This window comes from Seriola dumerili, unplaced genomic scaffold (assembly GCF_002260705.1).
Source record: "Seriola dumerili isolate Sdu_G_001 unplaced genomic scaffold, Sdu_1.0 BDQW01000533.1, whole genome shotgun sequence".
NCBI lineage: Eukaryota > Metazoa > Chordata > Actinopteri > Carangiformes > Carangidae > Seriola > Seriola dumerili.
Window position 1 is genome coordinate 2,264,203 of NW_019174788.1, and position 25,632 is coordinate 2,289,834.

Here is a 25,632-nt window from a genome sequence, read left to right on the forward strand (position 1 = left end):
CGTCTGTTGATCAGTGGCTCAGAGACAGATTTGTGCAAATATTTCTCGTCAGTATTCCCTATATAGGCTGAAATTATGATCTAAAAGATTTTGAGTTGTACTTGTAAAGTGATGTTCACAAATATTTCCAGAGTTTTTTGTTGTAAGTCAATCTTTGTAAACCTGTAAACGAAATCTGTGTGAGAAATTCAAATTAACCAAAATGTTCCCACACTGCTGACTTGGATGTCTTGAGCTAATTAACCAAGCCTAACTTTTAGGTTTGATCAGTTAATCATGATTACACCAAAATAGTCATTTGACACACACAATTGGAAGACAATAATTTGTAGTATTACCAAATATACCGCTTGCCCTAACCTTAAATAGGATAGTGATTTCATTAATTACGTGTTATAGTGTTAACTGTGAAATAAAAAAATTATTTTTTAAGATTCGAAAGAGCTCAACAGGCTGCTATGGTTGTCGGCTGGGGGGAGGGGGCTCCATCTTCTTGTATCACGATACGAGATTGGAGACGTTTGTATTCTGATTTAGTGAAAGAAGAAGTGCTTTTGGGAACAGTGTGTACAGATACAAAGCAGAAAACTGCATGTAAAACTCAGGCTCAACCCAGGTGGGTTGCACAAAACATTCAGTGTTTACCATTATTTTCTACTGCATCATCAAATATAATTAAACCCTCCTGGATCATGGAAGAACACACGCTGTCTCCCATCTGTCATCCATCTTGAAAATGTACTACACCTTTCAGGACCTGCAACAGAGATGAAGGTAACAGAAACACATACTTTCTGATTGGACTCTATGAGTGGACTGTCATTGTCCAGTCAGATTCAGGGTCAAATTGTACTTGTAACTTTAGTGTCACACACAGTGTGGGAACTTTGAGTGCTGAGTATTACATGCAGTTTTGTAACCTCACCACTGATATCATACAAATCTTTTCTACACATATACAAACATGAATTTCAGGTTTACAAAGGTTGATTTAAATGCTTCCCTGCTGATTGTAATTAAAATTTAGACATGGTTTTACTTGTTTGTACTTTGGATACAAAATTATCTCAGGGCATTTTTCATATAGAGCAGGTCTAGACAGTACTCTTCATATGATTTACAGAGAACCAACAGTTCCCACCATGAGCAAGCACTTGACAGTGGCGAGGAAAACCTTCAATTGAGACACGATGAGTGAATGTCACTTTGCCAAAAAAACAAGTGCACTTTACCCGCATTAAGAGCACTACTGGATTATGTGAATAGCATCAAATTATAAGACAGAGAATAAGTTGCTTTCATACTTCTGTGAAGTTCTGTTGCTTGTTTCTTCTCCATTCTGATTGTTGGAGCTTTTGCGTATGCTTATAATAAATAAAATTCAGTGTGTCAGAAAAACTGTGAAGATCAGCAGCCAGGGATGAGGACTGTCCAAAGAAACAGGGACATTGTCTCTGGAAAGACATGCTGATGCTCATTTTAAGTGTTATGAGCATAGCAAGTAATTTGGAAAAACTGGCTTTTTAATGAAGACGCTGACATGACACTTGCAATAATCTTAATCGTAAACTATAATATTGCTTTGGTTCTAATTAATTTATAAGGGCGCATGTAAACTGTCAGAGTAACAGAGCAGCTGTCATGCCCAGGTCAACATAGAAAGTCAACAACCCCTGGCCCCTGTCCACTGTTCCACTCAGGCTGCACCAGCAAGACTGTGAGGACAGAAGGCTCCATTTAACCTGCTCGAGCAGAATCTCCTGGTCAGTTTAACAGAGCTGGTGCTTTGTGTGTGAAAATGTGTGTAGTTTTTCAATTTGATTACACATTGATTTCCATTTAAATCTAATTACATGAACAAGGTTATAAAATAACCCGTGGACAGTGCAGCTTCCTCAGGTTTTACTAAGTTTGTGTCAAATTCAACATGGCAAAGAAATGTAATATTAAAAAAATAAATGAATGGAATCTCACTTATGAAGCATGTACTGACTTTTTGCAGTACATTAATGTGGACCTTTTCAGTTGTAGCATTAAAATGCAGAATTTAACTGCACAACAGCTGCTAGCAAAGACAACAAGGTCAGCAATGCTTGTAATTCGTTATCCACGTTGCATTCACCACTGTTAGTCGTGACCCAATCAGGGAGTGTATGTGGCTGTCTGTGTCATCGTTTCCAAAAGCCTCAGTTTTTGCCTGTTTACACTACAACGCCACCCAGGAGTTTTCACACTAAAACGGGTCCAGCAGTGTCTCCAAAGTCTCCATTTTAGGGGCTGGAAAACTCGAAGAAGTAGTAGTAGCAGTAGACGCCAGGCGTAAACTTAGAAAAAGCCATATGTTTTAAAACTATAATGAATTAGTGTGGCTGTAGCCTGTGTGTAGCCATCTATCACCTAACTGTGTCAATAAGACTGACCATAATGCCATTGATGCCCCCCCCCCCCCAACCACCCGCTTCACTCCATCTCCACTGAAAATATTTCCCTGTCATGTACACGCCTTCACTCTCACTCAGCCTCAGGTTTGTCCTGAGGGTGATGTCAACATTTTTGCATGTTGTTGTGACTGACCAGACCTTCGTCGGCTTGTCAGTATGTGGCTGCCTGCTGGTGTTTATCTGTGGCATCGACTCCCATAGGTGCCAGGTGCAACACTCTTGAGGTTGATGAGGGGACTAGGAGGGAGGAGTCTGACTGTGTGTTATGTGCATCAAACCTTCCTCGCCAGCTATCTGTGTGTGTGTGTGTGTGTGTGTGTGTGTGTGTGTGTGTGTGTGTGTGTGTGTGTGTAGTTTCTGCCTGCTGTGACTGACGCCATTGTGCCTCGCCACTGAGCACTCGCCCTGTTCCCACAGCTCAGGCCTCTCTGGATTAGAAACACAACAGCTGTATTGTGTGTGTATGTGTGCGTTGGTGTGTGGGCCTGTATGTGTGTGGACATGTGCACTCGTTAGCAGCGTGGCGTTTGTGTAGTGGGGGGAAGGGGGGTGGCTGAGGGGGTTAGCAGGGACTGGATGTCAGCCTAGCTTCTCACTATCCAGTTATTCTGGATCCCAGCCCACTATGTACAGTGTGTCTGTGTTGTGTTGCAAAGCAGCGGAGTGGAACGAGTTCACATTGCTGAGATGTTTCTGCAAAAATATTCATTGCTAAGAAACAGATCACATTTTTTGTTGTGTTTATATAATGTTTATTTTATATGCTTATTCCATGCGCACCATTGCATTGTAGCACTGGTGACTCTCTGGCTGGGTGGTATCACTCAGCTTTGTTTATAGTTAATTAACCAATGTCAACCCTTGTGCTCACTACACATTTTCCACTGATGCAAAGAATGCATGTAATACTACTGCCTGCTTAGACGATGGATTTGCATTTTGATCTGTTTGGTCCTGATGTGACAGCTGAAGAATGGACAAATCTTGAAGAAGAGAATGAAACTTGTAACATCAGTGTTACCAGTTACTCATTACTGTTAATGCATGATTTTGCCAGAGCTGACAATAAACTTTAATAAGCTGCCAGACACAAGTTACATTCAGGCACAATGGCACAGAAAACTCATTTCTAACCTTGATTAGTGTGTTGTATATCTGTATGTTGTTCGATTGAGGTTTGGCTAAACTGTAAAAGGTGCCTGCAGCTCTTCACCTAGCCAGTTGACTTCTGTAAAACTGATCTGCCAACAAAAAGTATGTCCAAATGTAGGGTTGCCAGCTAACCACACAAGCGGCGCACAAGATGAACTCAGTGCACAAGCAGAAAACTGAGGCTGTGTGTTCAGCGAAGTTTTGGCAGTGTGTGGAGAATATTGGGCATGATGAAGGACGGCGGAAAAGTGGATTATGTTGCGGGACTCGTAGGAGTAGTTATCATACTGTATTTCTGCCATGAAACCATGTTACTGTTGGAGTACAGTGTAAGTGACATAAATTCAAGCTGACCACAGCGGCTGTTCTCTGAAACAGGAAACTACCGACATTTAAGCGCTATCTCTCAAGCCTGCAGGGTGTAAGCATATTAAGTTATAGATATGGGTTGCCATTTCACTTATATATTGACTGAAGGAATAATAATATTCATGAACTTGGTTTCATTGAAATTAACAGGAAATTATTTTACCTGTGACTGTGCCTCCCTCATATTAATTGATAATTCCAGTTTTTCAGAGGCAGCAAATGGATAGAAATGAATGTTTGATTTGAAGAAAGAACTTTCTCATTGCAGCCTGTTGCTGATAGGATCTTAAAAGGTTGTGTATCTTCAATAAACAACAGCCTTTGTAATGATAAACCAACACTAGACCTATATTATAGAATGAATGATTTGCTTCACACTAAAGAGTAACAGAAAAAAGCTACTCTTGCAATAGGCTCAGGAATTGGGTGGCAATTTCCACACTTATCACAGAGTTTCATTTTCACCAAAATACGCCAATAGTTCATTTTATTCATGGTCAAGAATGGCTTTCCCACCTTTGTCATCTCTTACTATCTGAATGTACAGGCTCAGGAAATGAGAAACATACTTATAGACAGGGGGAGGAATAAATCTTCTCTCCTCTGTTTGTTAAAGCATGTCCTTCCTGTAATTATCTGAAAGTGCACGCACAAACATGCAGTGCGGCATTTTTCATCTCCACAAGGGGAGGTTTCCTTGAACCCTTACACTCACTCGTACAGAGAGTCAATAAGCCTTTGATGTGTCTGTGTAGATTTGTGTTTGAGTTTTCACTTTGTCATAGCTGAGGGCAACATGTCATCTACCAGCAGAAGAGGGCACCGTATCCCTGACAAGTTCTTGATCAGTTTTCTGTGTTTAGTCTTGCAGTAAGTGGATGTTCCTGTAAACTGATGCAAGCATCTTTTTGTGTAAAGGGTTGTACAGCTTCCCACGAGCCCAGAGAGTGGCCGTTTTGACAGTCAATGTCTCAGCCGTCACATAAAAATAACAATATGTCTTGAACATTTAGTTTTTTTGTTCTACCTGCATGTTGATTTGAACAGACACCCCACCCCACCTATCTTGACGGTTAAACCTCCCTCTCTGACCCTCTCGCTCCTGCTTCTTTGGACAGGCACATTTGTTATGTCTGTCTGTGGAGGGAACAGAGACGCGCAGTTTCCAAGAAGTACAGATAGGAAGGAGGTATTTGATGTGTTGCTGAATGATCAGGGTCGGGTTAGCTATTCAGAAAATGCTGCAAAACACATCTGTGTGACATGCCTGTGAGATTGTCAACATCTCAGCATGTTGCCTGCCATGTGCGTGATGTTGATGATCAGATGAGCCCATCTGTGTCGATTTGCGAAGCCAAAGTCCATTTTCTTAAGCTGCTGGTTGAATGGCTTCTATATTCTGGTTTCAAAAAGAAGATCAAACTTCATTAAAGAAAAAAATCCTCCAGTGTAAAGAAGTACTTTTTAAAATTTTTAACCTGTAACATTTCACCAGAGGGAGAGACATTTGTCCTTGGACAGATATGAATAGTATCTTTGTAACCACCATTGCAATGGGAACCTAAATATACCAACTGTCAGGCCTGTCATAATCAGTAGGATTTGCAGGAAGCCAAAAAATGCAGATGCAGGCTTGCCAAATATCACGGTGATGGGGCCATGATGTTTTGATTAGACCCACACAGCTTGTTTTTTTTAATGTCTGTTTGCATCTTGTCAGAATGCCACCAGACTGCGGGTGGTAGGTTAGTTACCTTTTTTTTTTTTTTTTTGAAGGGCTGACCTTGGGGATTGTGCTGTGTCAGGAGTAATTTGCTTGTCTGAGTGTAAAAATTTGCAGCAGTTTGTCAACGTGTATGCATCTCTTTTGAAAAAACGTCATGGAGCTCGTGCTGTGTTGCCAAAATGCCAAATGTCGCAACTCTGTGTAATGTGGGAAGCATAAGCTCATTCTTTCGGTGTGTCTGTGCACAATACCACAGCTACAAATTACTGTATGTCTCTGTGTGTGGGTTTCATACAAAAACACAACCAAGTGGGTGGAATACCAAAACTTATCCCTGGGTTCTGTGTTTTTTTTTTGTTTTTTTTTTTGCTTTAGGTTTTCTTTTTTCTCACTGTAAGACCCGGTCATTGCAGCTGTAATTCCTCCGTCATTTAGTCCAGAAGCAGGATGCTCCACTGTGTGTTTCTTGGTGGCTCTGTGACTCATACTGAGCGGAAGCCAGTACCGAGAGGCAGATGAAAGCTGGAAAACACCAACCCTGCCCACTCTGTAAACCAGCCACTCCCTCATATTCTCCTCCTACTTGCCAAGTTCACCAGAACCACCACATCACCGAAAAAAGTAACGGAAGACCCTCTTGAAGTTTGCATTAGGGACTTCTTGAGTGTGTTCTGTCCTGTCCTGGCTTGAATTAGGACAAGTCCCACTCCATTGTAGACAGCCTTATTTCTGTAGCCTTAATGAAGACTTACCAGAATATCTGTCTTCCTTCTTTTCGTTGCTCTTGTCTGTGTGAAATTGGGCTTACCTCACAAGTTTCACCGAGGGCCCCAAAGGAATTACCATGACAAAAGTTTGTGTGCACATAGTTTTGTGTGAGTGGGACAGCCTCGGTAGGAATTCCAGACTTTCCTCTCTTTTTCATCATTTTATCCCAGCAGGCTATTTCAAACACGAGGCATTCACCCTCCATCAACCCTGTTAGCCTCCACTCCTCAGCCCACCAGAGGAGACACAGAAAAAAAAAAGGGAGCAGGGCAGAAAATGCATACATCCAAAACATCCCCAGTGTAAACAAACAGGGTTGCTCATGTTGTCCGCTGTTACCTCACAGAAGGTTTCTGTTCTGTTTAGGGGAGGGTTTTTTGAACTTCCCCTCAGCAGGGCCCTCAACACCACCATCACCCACACATGTGAGCCTATGAGTCAAATCAGTGATGAATCACACTCGACCATGACTCTCATTTATCAATGACACATTTGGGGCAGTTTTTTTTTTTGGTGGAGACTGGAGAGCACCAGGCCTACGGCTGTGGAGACAGAATGAGACAGTTGAATAAAACAGAGGAAAAAAAAAAGGCCTCTGGGGCTAGAGGAGGGGGGGCATAAAGAAAGCAACACTTGCCAGGCGAATGGATGTGTCTCATTTTGAGGTTTTGTGTAAAGATGGCTGTTACATAACAAAAGCAAAAAGGCACGATAGCATCATGAGTTTAATCCAGACATTGTATTGGCACGTCAGCAGAGCCATTTGTTCTCTCAAGTGTGATGTGGAGGGCAAGCCTCAGCAGACCCAAAAATAGCACTGACATGAGTGTGGCACATTAAGTTGAACAGAACTCACTGTTTCTGGATCAAAGTGACTCATTTCTAAGACATCTCATGTTTCGTTAGTGTGGTGGGTGTGTGTTGTGTGTGGTGTGTGTGTGTGTGTGTGTGTGTGTGTGTGTGTGTGTGTGTGTGTGTGTGTGTGTGTGTGTGTGTGTGTGATACCATATTTTAGAGGAAATGTGAGAACTGGGTAACTATAAGCAGATTGCCAAACACATGTTCTGTTGTAAGCACCGCTACACAATTAACAGTAATTAATATCACACTGTATTGTCTATATACAATGTCTATTGTAGAACAATTCTTGGAGACGATGTGTGAGCAAAGTTTGTTTTTTTTGTTGACTCGTTATTATACATCGACTTTTGCTTTCTGGTCCTCAATCAAATCAGAAAACCCTGTCATGAATAGTGACCAAGATAATTGTCCTCCCAGTGTTAGATGTTGATGAAATGTGACTGGAATGTCATTTTTCAGTCATTTCACGTCAGTCATCTTAGAGGGGCTGATTTTTTTTATTTCCACCACAGTGAAATTAAATGGCTTTAGTGTAAACCCTGTATAACAGTCACATTATTCAGCTGTTGTGTTGTTTTTTTTTTTTTTTTAGCAACAGTGACAATGTTTATGGCATGATTTGAAAGGCAGAACTGTATCTTGCATCATACTTTTCTTTTTATTTCTATCCAGAATGCTTCATTTATCGAACCATGCACTTCCTGTTTCAGATACTGCACATATGGTCAATGAATTGGAGTAGCGCGTGTGTGTATTTTCAGGGTACATCTTGGTCCATGTGTGACGTGCAGTTGTTTGCTTTAGAGTTGGTGCACCATGGAACACTCATGCACGTGTCAGGGTGTTTACAGTCGTGGCTGTGTTTTTTTTCAACATGGGCGTGTATTGTTCATTTTGAAACTGGTTTTATTCCCCTGATACTTTTATAGCATCTCTGTGCTTTTCTCATTCTATCAGATCAAATCTGAAGTGACATATGTTTGTGTCATAAAATGTTTAAAATGTCAAAGTCAGTGTTTATTCCTGGTGTTTCCCCTATACAGCACCTTATCTTGACATTTGGAATTTCACTGTTTATTTTTTTCCACCATCAAGCACCTTGTTACAGTGTCTAACAAACTACTGACAGGGTAGTTTTAAGACAGAGAAATAGTTAATAATAAAATCATTCAGTTTTAACTTTGTATAGCATAGTTAAGTACTTCATAGCAAGGACACCTCAAATTTGGCTATTTAATTGTAACCAAGCTATCTACTCAGGGAGGACATTATAACTTAAAATGTAAATTTAAACTGTTTAAAAAGTAATTTATCAAATATACAAACATGTATGTCTTTGATAAACCAGTATCTGTCAGTAATGTCAGGTCGTTTAATACAACATGACCTTCGCACATCCTCTCCCTGAATTACCTGTATCAGATCCACACTAAGTTTTATTTTCATCTACCCTCTCCTCCTTGTTGTCCTCTCAGGAGCCGTTGGGGCCCAGTCCCTATTCTCCATGCCTCGGCGGCCTGGCTATGGCACCATGGGGAAGCCCATCAAGCTGCTGGCCAACTGCTTCCAGGTGGAGATCCCCAAGATGGATGTCTACCTCTACGAGGTGGATATCAAGCCTGACAAGTGTCCACGGCGAGTCAACAGGTAAGATGGACCTTCTGCTATCTTAAAAACCTCTCTTACACCCTTCTCTGATACAGTATTTACATTCAGAAATAAGTATTTAGCTAATATCTAATATAGAGCAGCTTGCAGTGAGTGAGCTCACGAGGTTGTAGTATCTTGCCAAAGGTGAAATGGCGGTTGATGGATGCCTGAGATAGTATTTGGGTGGGTTTTTATGATACTTACATTAATGATAAGACTTACACATGTAGGTACAGTATAACTGAAAGTCTGTGTGTGTTGTGCAGGGAGGTGGTTGACTCTATGGTGCAGCACTTCAAGGTGACAATCTTTGGGGATCGCAGGCCGGTCTACGATGGAAAGAAGAGCCTGTATACGGCCAACCCACTGCCTGTGGCACCTACTGGGGTGAGCTGGAAAAAAGAAAAGGACTCATACAAGTGCAAACACAATCATACTGCTTCTCCTCAGCGCCACCTGTGCATGCACACCATGTGTGATGTCTACATACACACAAACAGCAACATGGTGGAGTTTAACATGGTCTACACTTGCACACTACATAAAACCTTAATAACCACCACTTGAAACCTCCCTTCATTTAGTGATCTAACAGTCTCTTTGCTGTCCCGCCTTGCCTTTTTCTTTTCCCCCCACACAGGTGGACCTGGATGTCACTCTACCAGGTGAGGGAGGGAAAGATCGTCCCTTCAAGGTTTCCATCAAATTCGTGTCTCTGGTCAGCTGGCACATGCTCCACGAGGTGCTGACTGGCCGCAGCATGCCCGAGCCTCTGGAGCTGGATAAGCCCATCAGCACCAACCCTGTACACGCAGTGGATGTAGTCCTGCGACACCTGCCCTCAATGAAGTGAGCTGCTGATGTTTTTATTCAGCCTTTTTTTTTTTTTTTTCATAAAGACTCAGAAGCCTGTGTTCACTCTTTTAATGTCAGTAATGTTAAAGAGAGATCTTTGAATAGTTGAACATGTCAAAGAACCTTCCTATTTATCCTCACCTGCGTGCTGCGTCTTCAGTCACCAAAACTTAAAGTCAAAAGATGAAAAATCAAACACCTTGTTAAAAATGATCCCTCTGATACTCATAGCAAAATATTTGTTTTGTCGTAGTGGCACAAGTATCAGCACTCTGATCTCAACGGAAATCAAACACTGCTTATATTGACTCTCACGAAGCGCCGTACTTGACCTCATATCATCTTCTACTCGATATCACTTTCCTCAGCCCCAGCAAGAGCACAGTTGAATGTAATATCACCAGCACTTTAATGAAAATCTTTTTCAGAGCATTATTAAAAAGTGGTTTTATCGACACCTTTCATTTAGCTCTGCTCGCAGGTGCCGGGAGCCCAGTATTACATTGGCATCTTGACACATTGTCAATGCAGGATTCACTGAGAAAAATGTAGCCCCTGTACAATTATTAATGTGTCTCCTGGGCAGAGTAATAAGAGGCTGATGGATCCAGGCAGTGTCACCACCCTCTTATTTCACTGATCTAGTTTCAGGCCATATTGAGGAGCAGCTGAATGTGAGACTATATAGCACATATTAACCCAGATTCTTGGTTCAGGATGTGTCAACTAAGCGTACATGTCCTGTCATCTCCCTGCACCCTTTCCTATTTGCCCCATGTTCTCCCCCTTTTCTTTATGTCTTCATTTCATGACTTTGATCGTTTTCACCTCCCTGTTGTCTTTTATCTCTTCACTCTCTTTGCTCTTTTTTTTTTTTTTTTTTTAAATAATTGCTACTTTTCTCCATCAAGGTACACTCCGGTGGGTCGGTCCTTCTTCTCAGCTCCAGAGGGCTATGACCATCCTCTGGGAGGTGGGAGGGAGGTTTGGTTTGGCTTCCATCAGTCTGTGCGGCCCGCTATGTGGAAGATGATGCTTAACATTGATGGTGAGAACCAAATATCATTGTTTGCCTTGCTTTGATTTCGCTGTGATTGTGGTAGCTCATCCGAGGTTCAATATGGCCTCACAGCTTTAACAAGATGAATACAACAGTTGTTTCTATTGCTTACAGTCTGGCACACAATAAGAACTATGTTTGGTAATAACAGGAGTCCATACTTCAAAATATGCAGATCTGTACTAGTTTCACACTATACCAGTTTTCTTTGTGATTCAGAAAAAATAAAAATAAAACTGTCTTCTCCTGTACAGTCATGCAGAAATTGTTTGCTCTGTTCCTATGTCACAGCTGGGGAAATGAGATTTTAATAATTAAACAGATAGATTAGAATGACATGGAGCCTCCATGATACAAGCTATTTTTAGAGGTGCGTGCATGAGCAATTTACTTTCAGTGATGTTACGTTTGGGGAAATTGAATAGCTTTGTTTAACATAAATTTAATGTGACCGTGTCATACTCATGAGAAGGTTATTTCAATGGAACTGAATGAAGTTTGCAGGATGCTATATGAAGCAGCAGATATATTTACTTTTCATTTTGGTCTTTTTTTTTTTTTTTCTTATCAAATCAAACTTGAAACTTTACATTCTTTAGTTTTACTTGGTGATGATGTTTCTTCTCCTCTGGCATCACAGGTTATTTAGTTATCCACCAACAGATTGAATTTTTCACAATGGTGCCAGTTCTGCTGGATGAGAACCAGTTTATCGGATACAAATTGAATGGTTCTAGATCTAGTTTGATAATTGGCTCCAGTCAGTTGTCTCCTTGTCAGCAGAAAAAACTCAGTTTGATGACCTGGAATACTGAGCTAAAATTTCAATCTGTTATTATTTGTGTAAAATATGTTACTGAAAGGGTGGTAGAGAATGTGTTTTGCCATATGCACACTGTAGGAGGGTGTGTGTGTGTGTGTGTGTGTGTGTGTGTGTGTGTGTGTGAGAGATAGAGGAGCTTGGAGGAAGGTAGGCTCTTGGCTGGATGGGAACTGACTGGTTGCTGTGGAGACAGAGGGTAGCTTGTGTGAGTGTGTTGTTGAGCCTGCATGAGTTAGACGGGTGGGTGTTGCTGGGGTCAGGAGGGTAGATGTGTGGAGCATTTCCTTGAGACAGCTTTTGTTTTGCTTCAAGTGCTTGAAGCCTTTCTATTTGAGTGTTTCCCTCTCTACACGCTGATACTCTCTTTGTCTCATTTTCCCGCCCTCTCATCCTTGGAAATCAATTGGTCACCTCAAGTCTCTTGTCTACTCTGCAACAGCAAACTAGAATGGCCGGTGTTTGCAAAGCATTTGTTTTCTGACTCTTCAGCATGGCATCGTGTACTGCAAATGCAACAAACTCTGCTCCCCGCAGTAATTTTCACAGAGATCAAAGGCGCATATACCAAATAATTGTAATTACAGAGAAACAAGTGCTTTCTATTTTACACTTACATGACTGACTCAGAGACACTTCCACACACAGAGAAGTGGAAACACAATGCGTGGGCAGGATAATTAGAAGTGACGCCACTTCCTGTCAGTGTGTACGATGCAGTCATCTGCCTCCTTGTCAGGATGTGCGCTTGCAGTGCTTTCGTCAAACATATTGTCAGAGGAGGGCTTCTTACATCACAGCAGCTGAGCCAGGTTATTTGTTAACAACTTCCTCAACCTCAACACCAGACTCTCTTCATCCTTATATGCCCATTTTTGAGTTTATTTGGATCTTCTTTGTTCTGTCTGCAGTCTCACCTGTCATATTTTAATTTTTTCTGTGCTTCACTCTTTCCATTTATTGAGATAAAGCATTATATCAGAACAGAGGAAACCTTACTACATCTGACAGTGCGAGAATCTCCACAGACCACAGACTTTGCATGGCATGAATTGCACTTTCTGTGTTCAGTCAGTGTTCCCACTACATTTATTTTGCATTGTGGGCTGACTAGACAAACATAATGTGAAAAGCCTTTATAAGAGATTCATAATAGCTACATTGTATTCCATCCCTGTGTTACAGTTCATCTGGTATTCAGATTGCTTTTGTTACTTGAAGGTCGGCATCATTTTGTTGCGTGAGTATTTCAAAGTAGCCGCCAGTTTGAACATATGGACTTATGGAGGAATTTTAAACTGCTGAAAAGTGTTAAAGAACCTTTTTGTGGTTGTAAACAATGATGCCGTGTTTTGTGGGTGGAGCCAAACTGGTGGTAGAAAGTGACAGTTAGCGGCGTCAGGTGTCCATTTACACTATAGGGACATCATTACACTAATAAGAAAACCCTTAGCAATGGCTGCAATGGCTGCTTTTTAAGGTTGAGCTGTTTGTCAGAATGGGAAGGACAGATACAGCAAACATATCAGAGCCCTGCGTGTCGAAAGACATGTCCAAGAGAGAGGTCAAGCCAGCACCCATGAGTCAGATCAATTTCAGCAAGCCGGAGAGAACAGCCAGCCAGCTCAAAGACATTCCTAGGAAAAGTGACGAGCTTCTTGTGAAAGGCTTGAACATGAATTGATTTCAGTATTATGAAGTTCATATTCAGTCATATTTATCATCAGCGAAAAATGTACAGCTAATTGTTTTGCTTTTAAAACACTACAAGGGCATTTATCTGGACATGAAGTGATTGTTGAGGAGAGGTCTTAAATGTGCAGTTTCAAATGAAACATATAAGACATACAGTATAACTAATGATCTAAGGGAGCTGAGAGGCCTTGCACTTACTGCAGCTATTCTCACCAGTTACGGACCTCGGTGACACAAATTCTGCATCTGAATCAGACACAAACAAACCTACCAGTGCCACTTAGATCTGTTTACAACAAACAGCTAAACGGCCTCGCAGCTCATGTTCTAAAGGAGAAGTCTTGAGATGTTTCAGAGACTTAGAAAGAAGCTTACTTCAGATCATTGTGAAACCCTTGAGCTTACCACCAGGGAACAATCAAAACGCAGGGCCTGGCACACGCACAGAGAGAGCAGAATTACAGGCATAAACTTCTACCATTTGTGTACAGCTGGAGAGCCTATAGGCATTGACATTAAAAACATCATGCATTATGATAAGACAGAAGATCTCCGAGCACCAGTTGTACTCTGGGGGAGAGAAATGGAAGTTACAGCAAAAAAATACTAATTCCTTTGCTGGACTCTCTAGTCTTGTTCACCCAGACCACTTACGTCTCTGTGCAGCACCTGATGGGATTGTGGATTGCTATTTATGTTGGGGGAAGGGAACACTAGAGATTAAGTGCACATATAAATACAGAAAGAACCTGACCAGATGTAATGAAGACCCACAGCTGTGCCTTGACAGATGTGCAGCCGAAGAGGAACCACTCCCACTGTTACCAAGTCCAGGTGCAGATTTTTGTGTGTGATGTCCACTTCAGTGACTTTGTAGTCAATTCATCATCAGTTGTATTGTGAGAGATGAAGACTCACTCCTGAGAGCCATGTCCAAGGCTGAACAACTCTTCATCATCTATCTTCTGCCAGAGCTGTTTTGGCATTTCTCCTGAGATTAGCATTTCCTGTTTCCTATGGTTTGGAGCCAGTTTCTTAAAATATTGGAGATGACAGTATCTGTTACATTAAACCTAAAGGCAACGTCCTTATTGTTTACGGCCAAATACAGTTTCAGTAACACAACTAACAGATGGTCTTCCCGGCTCAAAGTTCCTCGTATCACGACTACTGTCTCTCAGTTTTGATAGCAACCATTCAAGAAGGTTACCTGTTTATTTATTTGGAGCTTTCATACACAGACTCTGCCTTGAATAAGTGAACAATGTGAGAACAAAGTCTGGACCCCCTGAATCCATGGAGGTCTCCCCCCGTAAAACATCCTCAGTCATTACATTGTGACACCAGTGATATTGTGTGGTGAAGTTTGTGCTCACTCATAGTGTAAAGCAAATATCACGGATTCAGATTCATTCATCAAATGCTTGTTTATATACTGAGTGATGTTATAACTAAACTGTCTATGAACAATTCGGTTTGTTTACATGCTACTTCTGCTTTCAAGCTAATGTTGCTAACATTGTTCAATGGTGTTTACTGTTATGAAACAGCCTACGAAGAATGTCAGCTTTGTGATTCTTGCTGTTACTAATTTATTGTTACTTACTGCGTTGTTGACTTTTCTCCGCTGTTTTTTCTGCCACCACAATGTGCGCACAATTCCAGTGACGAAACTGTGACGTCTCCAAATTCTTCTAATGGAATCGCCAGAACCGTCTTTGATTTTCCCTCACAGTCTGAGTCTTGTGTAATGCCAAAACAAAGTGCCCAGTAACCTATGTCATGCTACCAAAATATTTAGCTTAGATGTAACTGCAGCCAGTGCTGTAACATTGTTAGATTACAGAATCAAGTTGTTGTTGTCATTGTTTTTTTTGTTTTTTTTGTGTGTGTTAAATGACTCTCGTCTTTGCTTTATCTTGCAGTGTCTGCCACCGCTTTCTACAAGGCCCAGCCTGTCATCCAGTTCATGTGTGAAGTGCTGGACATCCACAACATAGACGAGCAGCCTCGCCCTCTCACAGACTCACACCGGGTCAAATTCACCAAAGAAATCAAAGGTGAAGCCGGGGGGCGGGGGGTCAAGTGTACCTGCATGCGAGATAGATAGTTAAAACAGATAAATAAAAAAATAAAAATGCATCATGTGTGCTGGAAGAGGAACAAGGAAAAGGGAAAGCATATGTCGTATCAAGTCACATAGAAACACACTCTTAATGCTAATCCAACACTTCATGTTATTCACCAGGTTTGAAGGTGGAGGTGACGCACTGTGGAACCATGCGGAGGAAGTACCGCGTCTGCAACGTGACCCGTCGGCCTGCCAGCCATCAAACGTGAGTCAGCCTTCTGGGTGGGAGAGGGAACAGGAGACTCTGGGCGGAGTGTGTGGATAGGTTGGGGGCAGGGAGCACAGACCACAGAGGATGTGATCACCAGTTCACCACCACCAAACAAACCAGATAATGGTTGACTCATCTGACAACCATGCGGTCAAAATTAGTCATTTATTAGTGAAGTATTGTGGCTGTTGATCTTCCTTGCTGATATTCCTTTTAAATCACGATACAGACATCAAAAGGAATGGTCCCTATCTGTGGCAATGTCCCATGTAGTTGTTAGAATGCATTGGGTAATGATATTTAATGATATTTATTTAGTGATTGTGAGCTTTGAAGGTAGGTGACTACAAGACTGGGTATTCACATTGAATATGTTTTCTCTTTGTAGGTTCCCTCTACAGTTGGAAAATGGCCAGACTGTAGAGCGTACTGTAGCCCAGTACTTCAGGGAGAAGTACAACCTGCAGCTTAAGTACCCACATTTGCCCTGTCTACAGGTGGGCCAGGAGCAAAAACACACCTACCTGCCCCTGGAGGTGAGATAAACCACTTCTCAGTTATTTCTCTTTGTTATTAGGTCTTATATTAAACATAACTCCAAACTTGATGAAATCTGCAGTGTACTGGGCAGCTCCCAGGTGTGCCTGTATTTCAATTCTATAAATATTAAGCAGGGCGGCTGAAGAAAAAGCTTTTCCCAGAGAAATCTTTTGCTGGTTAAATAACAACTGAAATTATTAAAAATGCATGTCCCAAGCTTGGTTCAAACTTTTGCCTTTGTTTCCTTGCAGGTGTGTAACATTGTAGCTGGTCAACGATGCATCAAGAAGCTGACAGATAATCAGACCTCCACTATGATCAAAGCCACAGCTCGCTCTGCGCCAGACAGGCAGGAGGAGATCAGCAGGCTGGTGAGTTGTAGAGAGAACTGCTGAATCAAGGTCTCTTCTATCACTGTCACAGACAACATGTATAAATACTCAAATGACATTAAGTGATATTGGTCACACTTTATCTTACAGGTCTGTTATTTGCTAATGATTTCTTGAACGTTTCCTGCAAAGACCTAGTCTCTAATCACAGGAAAGGTAGACACAAAGTTCTGAGATTGTTATTTTAGTTAGTTCAATTAGTTGTGCTAGGTTTATTATTGACTTCCAGATGAATTTCCATGAAAGAATTTGCTCAATTTAAACCAGAGTGATTATTTATCATTCATCCATTTATTATTGGAAACTTTATGATTCATTCATGCTGACCTGCTGTTTTTGGACACATCTCACATTTTGCATGTTTAGCTCACCTGCTGTCCTTTGAATAAAAATCTCAAGGTTATGCTAGCTTCACATTTCTAAATAACTGGAAGTGTAATCAATCTCTATTTTTACCTGTAGTTAGTACCAAATAATATGGTTCTTTCTTGGGAACTTCTTAGGCAATTACTCGGAAATAAATTGGAATTTACAGACCCATGAAATAAAGCATTACTGGTGGTATTTGTTGATTAATAGCCTGTCTTTCAATACTAATAAGTCGCTGATTATTCCTTCAGCATCAACATACTATAAATTTAAATTGAATTTGTAAAACATATTCTTTGTTGTTTTGCTTTTGAATGAAAATGCTTTTGAAAATCCATTAAGTATTATACTTATAAATGGTCATATTAAGTATTTTTTCACAGATGTTAAAATATAGCAAGTTGCAGAAAACAAAAAAAGCAATACCATTTGTGAACCTGCTTTTTCAAGTGAAATTTGCTTATCAAGCAGAGCGTCATTTAATGCTGTGGGTTTCGATTAGGTTTCGATTACATTTGAAGAGTACATCACAATGGTTTTATGAAGGGCTTGTGTTGCTGGGCTTGTCAACAGCTGGTTGCCATGCGGCTCATCATAATATCAAATTGCTTGTTTTGTAATCACCTCATCCAGATTCCCATTTTATATCATTAACAGAGGCATGTCTGTGTGCTTGTCCATCGCATTTGACAATTACAAGGCAGGTCTACGTAGGGTCAACAAAACGGGTCTTAACGACATTAACGTGTGTGAGGCTGCCGCAGTGTCGGCGAGACTGATGGACTGTACACTGACTGTCTCCGCCATCAGATTAGCAATGCACATTTAGTACCTGTTGTTACTGTATTACCACGTCTCCCTATCTCTTCACCCAGGGGTAAAATGACTGGACTTGCTCACAGGAAATCATTGTAGACATCACTGTGGTGGTGTTTTCATTTAGATGCACTGTTGCTTGAAACTGACAAGGCAGTGTGGGTGGAATAGCAGAGGCTGGGAGGCAGCAAAGGATAAAACACGCAGATAAGCTGTGTCTGTCAGAACTACATAATGAATTCTATAATGTATTTGGATATCTAGCCAGCTGGGCTAATCATGTACCCTGTGCTTGCAGTCATGTTGGATTAGGGTGCAGACACCTGACATTCTGTGTCATGTCACCAATTTGTCATTACATTTTTCCTATCCAGCAACATACTAGACAATCGTGAAAACAATAAAAATGGTGACTGCAAAAGAGAATCCGGATAAAAAGAATATATAAAAAGGAAACTAATAACCATACGTAGACCAGAGAGTACAGAAAAACAATGGCTCATTAGGATAATAAGCAAAGGCTGAAAAAACCATGACAGCATAAGAACTTGGCACAGCAGCAAGCATTGTAGAGATCACATTTTCTAATATAATGCTCACTGAACTACTGCTGCACTTTGGCCCCATTCTCAAGAGAAATCAGAGCTGCGTCACCGAATACAAATTTTGTCCTACTCTGCAAAATCTGAGAAATAATTGTTTACACTGGTAATTCACAACAGCTCAATAAAATGTAGCTGTTGTAAAGGAACAGTTGACTTTTGTTGACCTTTATATACTGTGTACTATCTTAGTTTAGCAAGACTGGAAACAGGGAGGAACAGCTAGCCTGCCATGTTTTTACACTTTGTTTTTTGTATGGATTAATCAAATGAGATATATTAATTGGTGTGCCTTAGAGGCGCTTGTAGTAAGATTTTGTTAACTACAGACTGAGCCAAGCTAACTGTTTCCCCTTGTTTCCAGTCTTTGTGCTAAGCAAAGCTAACCAGCTGCTGGCTGTAACCTGATACTAACGAACAGATATGAGAGTGTTCCCATCTAACTCTGGGCAAGAAAGCAATTAAGCTTTTTTCCAATGATGTCGAACTCTTCCTGTAACTAAAACAAACCACAATGAGAGTGATCAGGTAAAGGAGACTCCAGCAGAGCACATGACTCTGTACTAAAACCTTTCAGCACTGCAGTGGTCTTTACTCATGGCTGTTATTAACAATGGTAGCCTGACGCTGTGTCCATTTTTCTCTCCGTGCTTTCTTGCAGGTGCGTAGTGCCAACTACGAGGCAGACCCATTTGTGCAGGAATTCCAGTTCAAGGTGCGCGACGAGATGGCCCACGTGACGGGGCGAGTGCTACCCGCCCCCATGCTGCAGTACGGCGGCAGGGTGAGCACAGAGCACTTTATGGTACCCTTCCTTTAAATCACGCCCATTCTCTCTGTTTGTCTGACACGCTCTCCCCTTCGTCAGCCTTTACTCCACTGTCTCTAAGGGGAACTAACTCACTGGCTTCTGTTTGAACTTCATGGTGTCAGTCTTTTCAGCTTATTTTTTGTGGTTAAGTCTCAATAGTGCAAATTTGGATTCCACCTTAAAAATGAAAATAAAGGCAATTCCTTAATCAGTTTCAAACAGGGCAGGAAAATCTTTATCGATCTGCAACAAGGGTTATTTTGAAAAAAAAATCATATAGGTCATCAATAGCTTCTGAACTAACTTTGCCTAATGTTAATCTTCATCTTTGAACTTAATAAGAGGTGGCTTTAAGAAGTTTCCAAAAGAAGCAGCTTATTGAGACTGAACCACAGTGTTTATTAACATCTGTCTGTTTATCCTCTCTGAGGAGACACGCCTTTATTATTGTACATTTCATGTGTGTATTACACAGAACTATGATGCCATTATGCAGACTACGCTGACCATGACACACATCTTACATACCACAGAGTCCATCACAAGTGCGTTACACTAGCTTCACAATAACATTCAAGGTTCACATCAAAACCACCTGATGATATTTTGTTATTTGTCTTGAAAGTTAAATGTTTCTCTGGTGAGAACTGAGCCTTTTCGCAAATGCATGTGTCTTCGAGTGATTTTTTTTTTTTTTTCCAGAGTGAATTTGTGTTTTAAAAGAAAAAAAAAAAAGTGTTAATATATTCTGGTGTGGATGAAGACTGTGTGTGATTCCGGTGGGTTTTCAGAAAAATAAAAGTGTGTATGTGAGTATGAGCACACTAGTTTGTGCCTACTCAAGTGTGAGGTCTGTACGAACGGTATGAATGTGAATGAATGTTTGCCCACATGATCATGAGAACATGTGGTGAGACTGCGATGTTGTTTCAGAACCGCACTGTAGCGACGCCCAGCCACGGGGTGTGGGACATGAGAGGGAAGCAGTTCCACACCGGGGTGGAGATCAAGATGTGGGCCATTGCCTGCTTCGCCACACAGAGGCAGTGTCGGGAAGAAATCCTAAAGTATGATCATTTGCTTATGTGTTTTTTTTTTCCTGTGATGTTTTCCAGCAGTCCTCTGAGATTCTGTTATCACTGTGCATGCAGTGACGAGTGTATTCGTGACAGTTTAAAGGACATATATCATGTTACTATTCAAACCACTTACCAGTTTTGCCTTTCTCACTGTAGAGATGTTGGAGATGATATTGTATGTGTATTTTTGTCTCCATAACTAATCTGGTTTGTATTGACTATTTCAGTTTCAAATTATAACTAAAAAAGGTAGTATCTATTATCTCAGCAGATTGCAGATGGCTGTGGTGTTTCTGCAGCCAGCATTATGATTTTATTTTGTAAAATATATTTAAAAAATTCATCCTAAAACCTAGCATTGTTATTTTATAAGCAAAAGGAAGATTTTTAACACATACATGGGAAAATGCAATACCTGTACAACAACTCAAGCTGCAATTTCAAGCACTCAGGCAAGATTTCTAAACTGCAGGGGTTATGTGATATGATGTTAATATGGATGTCAACATAGTAAATACTAAACATTATTTAGATTTTTGGCATTTTTGGATGATAAATATGGGTAAATAGTTAAATAGATATATTAAAAAATTGAAAACTTTCATAATTTAACCTGTTGTAGAGTATTTATACTGTTTGCTCATTTTCCAATCCAATTTAATTTATAAAGCACTTTTTAAAAACAACACTGTTGACCAAAGTGCTGTACAATAACAACGAAATACAAAAAAGACATAAACACAAGCAAAAAATCTCACATTAAAAGTACAAAAAAGACATAAAACATGTAAAAACAACAACAGTTAATACAATAAAAAGGAAACATCCCAGACTGTGTCAAAAGCCGAGGAAAAGATGTGCGTTTTAAGAAGAGATTTAAAAACAGGCAGTGGAGGAGGCCTGCCTAACGTGTAAAGGCAATTCCTTCCAGAGTTTGGGAGCTGCGACTGCATATGTCCGATCTCCTCTGAGTTTCAGAGTCTCACCTGGTTTTCGGGGGCCACTAAGAGCAACTGATCAGCAGCCCTGAGAGACCGCGAAGGTACATGCGGTTGAAGCAGGTCAGAGAGATAGGATGGAGCAAGACCATTCAGGGATTTATAGGCGAACAGAAGAATTTGTAAATTGATTCTGAAGCGCACAGGGAGCCAATGGAGCGAGGCTAGAATGGGGGAAATGTTTTCTCGCTTTTGTGCTCCAATTAAAAGGCGAGCAGCAGCATTTTGAATCAACTGCAAACGTGAAAGGGAAGCCTGGCTAACCCCAACATAAAGAGCATTGCTGTAGTCCAAACAAGTTGTAATAAAGGCACGTTTCACCTTTTCAAAGTCCTGCCTTGACAGAACAAACTTAACCTTGAATAACTGCCTCAATTGAAAAGAGCTTTTACAACAGAGCTGATCTGATTTTGCATTTACCAAGCTGGATCACAGAAGGCATGAGCGTCTCCCGCATCATTCTCCTGACTGTTTAACCTTTCCTTCCTCATGTAGGGGTTTCACAGACCAGCTACGTAAAATCTCTAAGGATGCTGGGATGCCCATCCAAGGCCAGCCATGTTTCTGTAAATACGCCCAGGGAGCAGACAGTGTGGAGCCCATGTTCAGACACCTGAAAAACACCTACGCCGGACTACAGCTCATCATCGTCATTCTGCCGGGAAAGACTCCTGTCTACGGTTAGAAAAAGGCTTAAAAATAAATATTATATTAGGGTCCAGAGATATGCTTGTGGTCAAGATTGTGTGGAAACACTAATGCTATTCTGGGACTGAGTGCTGGTGCAGTATTCTCTCCTCCTCAGCTTCCCAAATGTATTGTCAGTGAGTGTGCTGCACACTCTATTAAAAAAGTATTCTTTCCTTTGTATTATATATTTTTAATGTTTTGTATGTTTTTTCTCAGACTGTGAGTCTGAGAAAGTCCCAAATCTCAAAGTGTTTGCATGTATGACTTCTCTGTTGTATCTTTTATACTTAACAATGTTTGAATTTCTTTCACACTTGTGTCTTGTAAAGCTTTGAATTGGATTACTGAGCATGAGGTGAATAGTATTCCACTGCTTTCCCAAATCTCCATTTTGAGGGCTAGATTTTGAAAAGGGACATAATGTGTGTGTACTGCATTTACAAGGATGACATATTTTAAAATTTTAAATATATCTTTTTTTTTTTTTTTTGACGCTCACTTTTTTCAAACACCCATAGCGGAGGTAAAGCGTGTGGGAGACACCCTCTTGGGCATGGCCACACAGTGTGTTCAGGTGAAGAACGTGGTGAAGACGTCACCTCAGACCCTCTCCAACCTCTGCCTCAAGATCAACGTGAAGCTGGGAGGCATCAACAACATCCTGGTGCCTCATCAGCGGTCAGTCATGCTCTCCCTCTCCTCATGAATGGCAATGCCCTCGTAATGCTTGTTAAAAATGGCTTCTAACCATTTAAAAAAAAAAAAAAAAAAAATCAGTTTTGTGTTATTATATAAATATCTGTTACATACAAACAGAATTTGTCCTGGTGATATTTGCACGGATGCCATAGTAATACATAAGCTACCAAGAAAGAAGACACAGTTTATTTTATCAGTATAATTAAAGTCTTTGCTGTCTTTCCTCAATCAATAGACCCTCAGTGTTTCAGCAGCCAGTTATCTTCTTGGGAGCAGATGTCACACATCCACCTGCTGGAGATGGAAAGAAGCCTTCAATTGCAGCAGTGAGTTTTTTTCTTCATTTTCCACCTGACATTTTCTCCTGATTGGCATTTCTATCTGAGTTCTCATCTCTCTTACTCCTTCATGCACTCCTCCACCACCCCCTGCAATCTATCACAGCCACCCCCTCGCTCATGCTACTTGTGGCCCTCTCCTCTCTCTCCCTGTCTTTCAGGTGGTAGGCAGTATGGACGCCCACCCCAGCAGGTACTGTGCCACTGTGCGGGTCCAGAGGCCCAGGCAGGAGGTCATCCAGGACCTGGCGTCCATGGTGCGGGAGTTGCTCATCCAGTTCTACAAGTCAACCCGCTACAAGCCCACCAGGATCATTTTCTACAGGGATGGAGTTTCGGAAGGCCAGTTCAGACAGGTCAGTTCTTACTTTATTTAGGTCTTTCACCAAAAAGATTGGTCGGAGTCAGAAGGAGGAAGCTGGAGGCAAAATTCTCTTTACTCTGTTTTTGAGTCATAATCCATATGTTTTAGATATGTCAGTATGTTTGGGTAATGTTTTTCTCTCTGTAGCTGATGGATACCGGTGAGGATGTGTGTGTGAGGCTGTGAATCTTTTTTTCGGCTTCCTCAGGTGCTGTATTATGAGCTGCTGGCCATTCGTGAGGCCTGTATCAGCCTGGAGAAGGAGTACCAGCCAGGCATCACCTACATTGTTGTGCAAAAACGCCACCATACACGCCTCTTCTGTGCTGACCGCAACGAAAGAGTGAGTCCCCACCACACGCAAACGCACACACTTTTATTATGACACAGCAGCGGTGCACATTAAAGTCAGTACAGTGTGTTATGTTTGAGTCCATATACTTTATTATGCTCTGCCAGCATGTTAAGTACTTGAAATGGGCCTCCTTAATTACCTTGTGTTGTCAATTGGACTATTCACCCTCCTAACCCCTGTAATTACATTCGATTAAAGAATTAGGGCCCAGTGCAAACCGAGAGCTCTGGAGTGGCACTCAAGGCCCCTAGAGTAAGACTGCGCTAGTAACAACCTTATTTTCAGTGCACGCACTCTCATACGGAGCATTATGCTCCCCGGGCCATTAAGCTTTTAATTGGTTGGTTGGGAGCACTTGGTAAACCTTTGCCTGGGTCACTCCATCAACTAGTTGTTTTTTCAACAATTAGAATTTTTACTTCCTGGCCTCATTTTTATGCTTTAAAAGCTTTGTTTTCCCTTGTTCTTTTCCTGCATATTCCAATTTCTCTACTAGTTGTTTTTATTTTGATGGTGCAACAGAAAAACAGGGCATTAGTAGGGACTAACTGACCTTAACTTTGCTTTCGTCAGGTTGGACGTAGTGGAAACATTCCTGCTGGTACTACCGTGGATACGGACATCACACATCCCTACGAATTTGACTTTTACCTCTGCAGTCACGCTGGAATACAGGTCAGACCAACCTCTTGTCTTCTCTACCCAGCCTGCGACCTTTTACAGCAGTGTTTCATCACACTCTCCTCTGCTAAAATCTTAACGTCTGGAGACCGTGTGCTTTTTGCGGATCCGTGCATTTTTTCAAATAGATAGTGAACAGAATTCAGAAATAAAATAGACACAAGAGAAAATAAGTAATATCCCACTAAAGATCCTTAGGAACTGGAGATTTCCCCCTGCCAAAATTGATCTGTGAACCATTTTGATTATTTTCAGGTGTCTTACAAAGACTTTTCTTTTCAAGACAAGTTTTCTAGATCATGGGAAGGTATGATGCAGTTTTATCAAGCTGGTATCGAGAGCACCTTCACCTCCGCAGTGACTGTGTGAAATAGCAACACGTCAATACTGAACAGGGGCAAAGTGTTGCAAACTATAACCAAAATCACATGTCAGAATCCCTTACAGAAATTTGCAACATTAAACAACACAACATTAAACTGTAGAAAAAGGGAGCTGAGCTTCTACAAGGCTCCTCTCACCCTGTCAGCCATCTTTTTTAGCTTCCTTCAGAAAAGTATTACAACTAGAACAGCCAAGTTCTGTAACAGCACATTTCCGCCTGTTTGCATCCTTAACTCCTTTTTCACCAAGGTGCTGTCATTGTTCTCGTCCATAAGACACTGTAATGCGTTATGTGCTCATGTTATTTACACATGAAGGTTTAATTGTTTGACTGTTGTCATTTTATTTTTATACACTTGTCTCAGTGTATTTGCGTGATGTGTTTATTTTTTGTTTTATGTGAGCTCACCAAAGTAGATTGCTATCAATTGTATTAAAATGGAAATGAAGCACTGAATCTTGAATCTGAGTCCAATAATAATATAATTGCATCATTTAATTGTTTTCTTCCAGGGCACCAGTCGACCCTCCCACTACCATGTACTGTGGGACGACAATTGTTTTACCGCTGATGAGTTCCAGCTGCTCACCTACCAGTTGTGCCACACATACGTGCGCTGTACCCGCTCAGTCTCCATCCCTGCGCCAGCCTACTACGCCCACCTGGTGGCTTTCCGCGCCCGCTACCATCTGGTGGACAAAGAACATGACAGGTAAGGAGATCAGAGTGTCAGTGTCTTCTTTTTTAGACTCTGGATGAAAAGGTCCTGAACTA

The 25,632-nt window shown here is 41.2% G+C and overlaps 1 protein-coding gene across 2 annotated transcripts in view; it reads left to right on the top strand.

Annotated features, from left to right (window-relative positions):
* LOC111235733 (protein argonaute-3) overlaps nt 1-25,632 on the top strand; it is a 39,496-nt gene that overhangs the window by 5,864 nt on the left and 8,000 nt on the right. Inside the window, exons 2-18 of one of the 2 annotated variants that reach the window (XM_022764248.1) lie at nt 8,793-8,964; nt 9,234-9,354; nt 9,608-9,816; nt 10,734-10,870; nt 15,323-15,457; nt 15,646-15,733; nt 16,128-16,275; nt 16,531-16,650; nt 19,120-19,263; nt 20,203-20,336; nt 21,842-22,026; nt 22,555-22,714; nt 22,971-23,061; nt 23,235-23,429; nt 23,646-23,780; nt 24,366-24,467; nt 25,371-25,570. In XM_022764248.1, coding sequence (XP_022619969.1) covers nt 8,793-8,964; nt 9,234-9,354; nt 9,608-9,816; nt 10,734-10,870; nt 15,323-15,457; nt 15,646-15,733; nt 16,128-16,275; nt 16,531-16,650; nt 19,120-19,263; nt 20,203-20,336; nt 21,842-22,026; nt 22,555-22,714; nt 22,971-23,061; nt 23,235-23,429; nt 23,646-23,780; nt 24,366-24,467; nt 25,371-25,570 — 2,476 coding nt within the window. The remainder of the gene's footprint in view (nt 1-8,792; nt 8,965-9,233; nt 9,355-9,607; nt 9,817-10,733; nt 10,871-15,322; nt 15,458-15,645; nt 15,734-16,127; nt 16,276-16,530; nt 16,651-19,119; nt 19,264-20,202; nt 20,337-21,841; nt 22,027-22,554; nt 22,715-22,970; nt 23,062-23,234; nt 23,430-23,645; nt 23,781-24,365; nt 24,468-25,370; nt 25,571-25,632) is intronic. The other variant, XM_022764249.1, reaches the window with a different exon arrangement.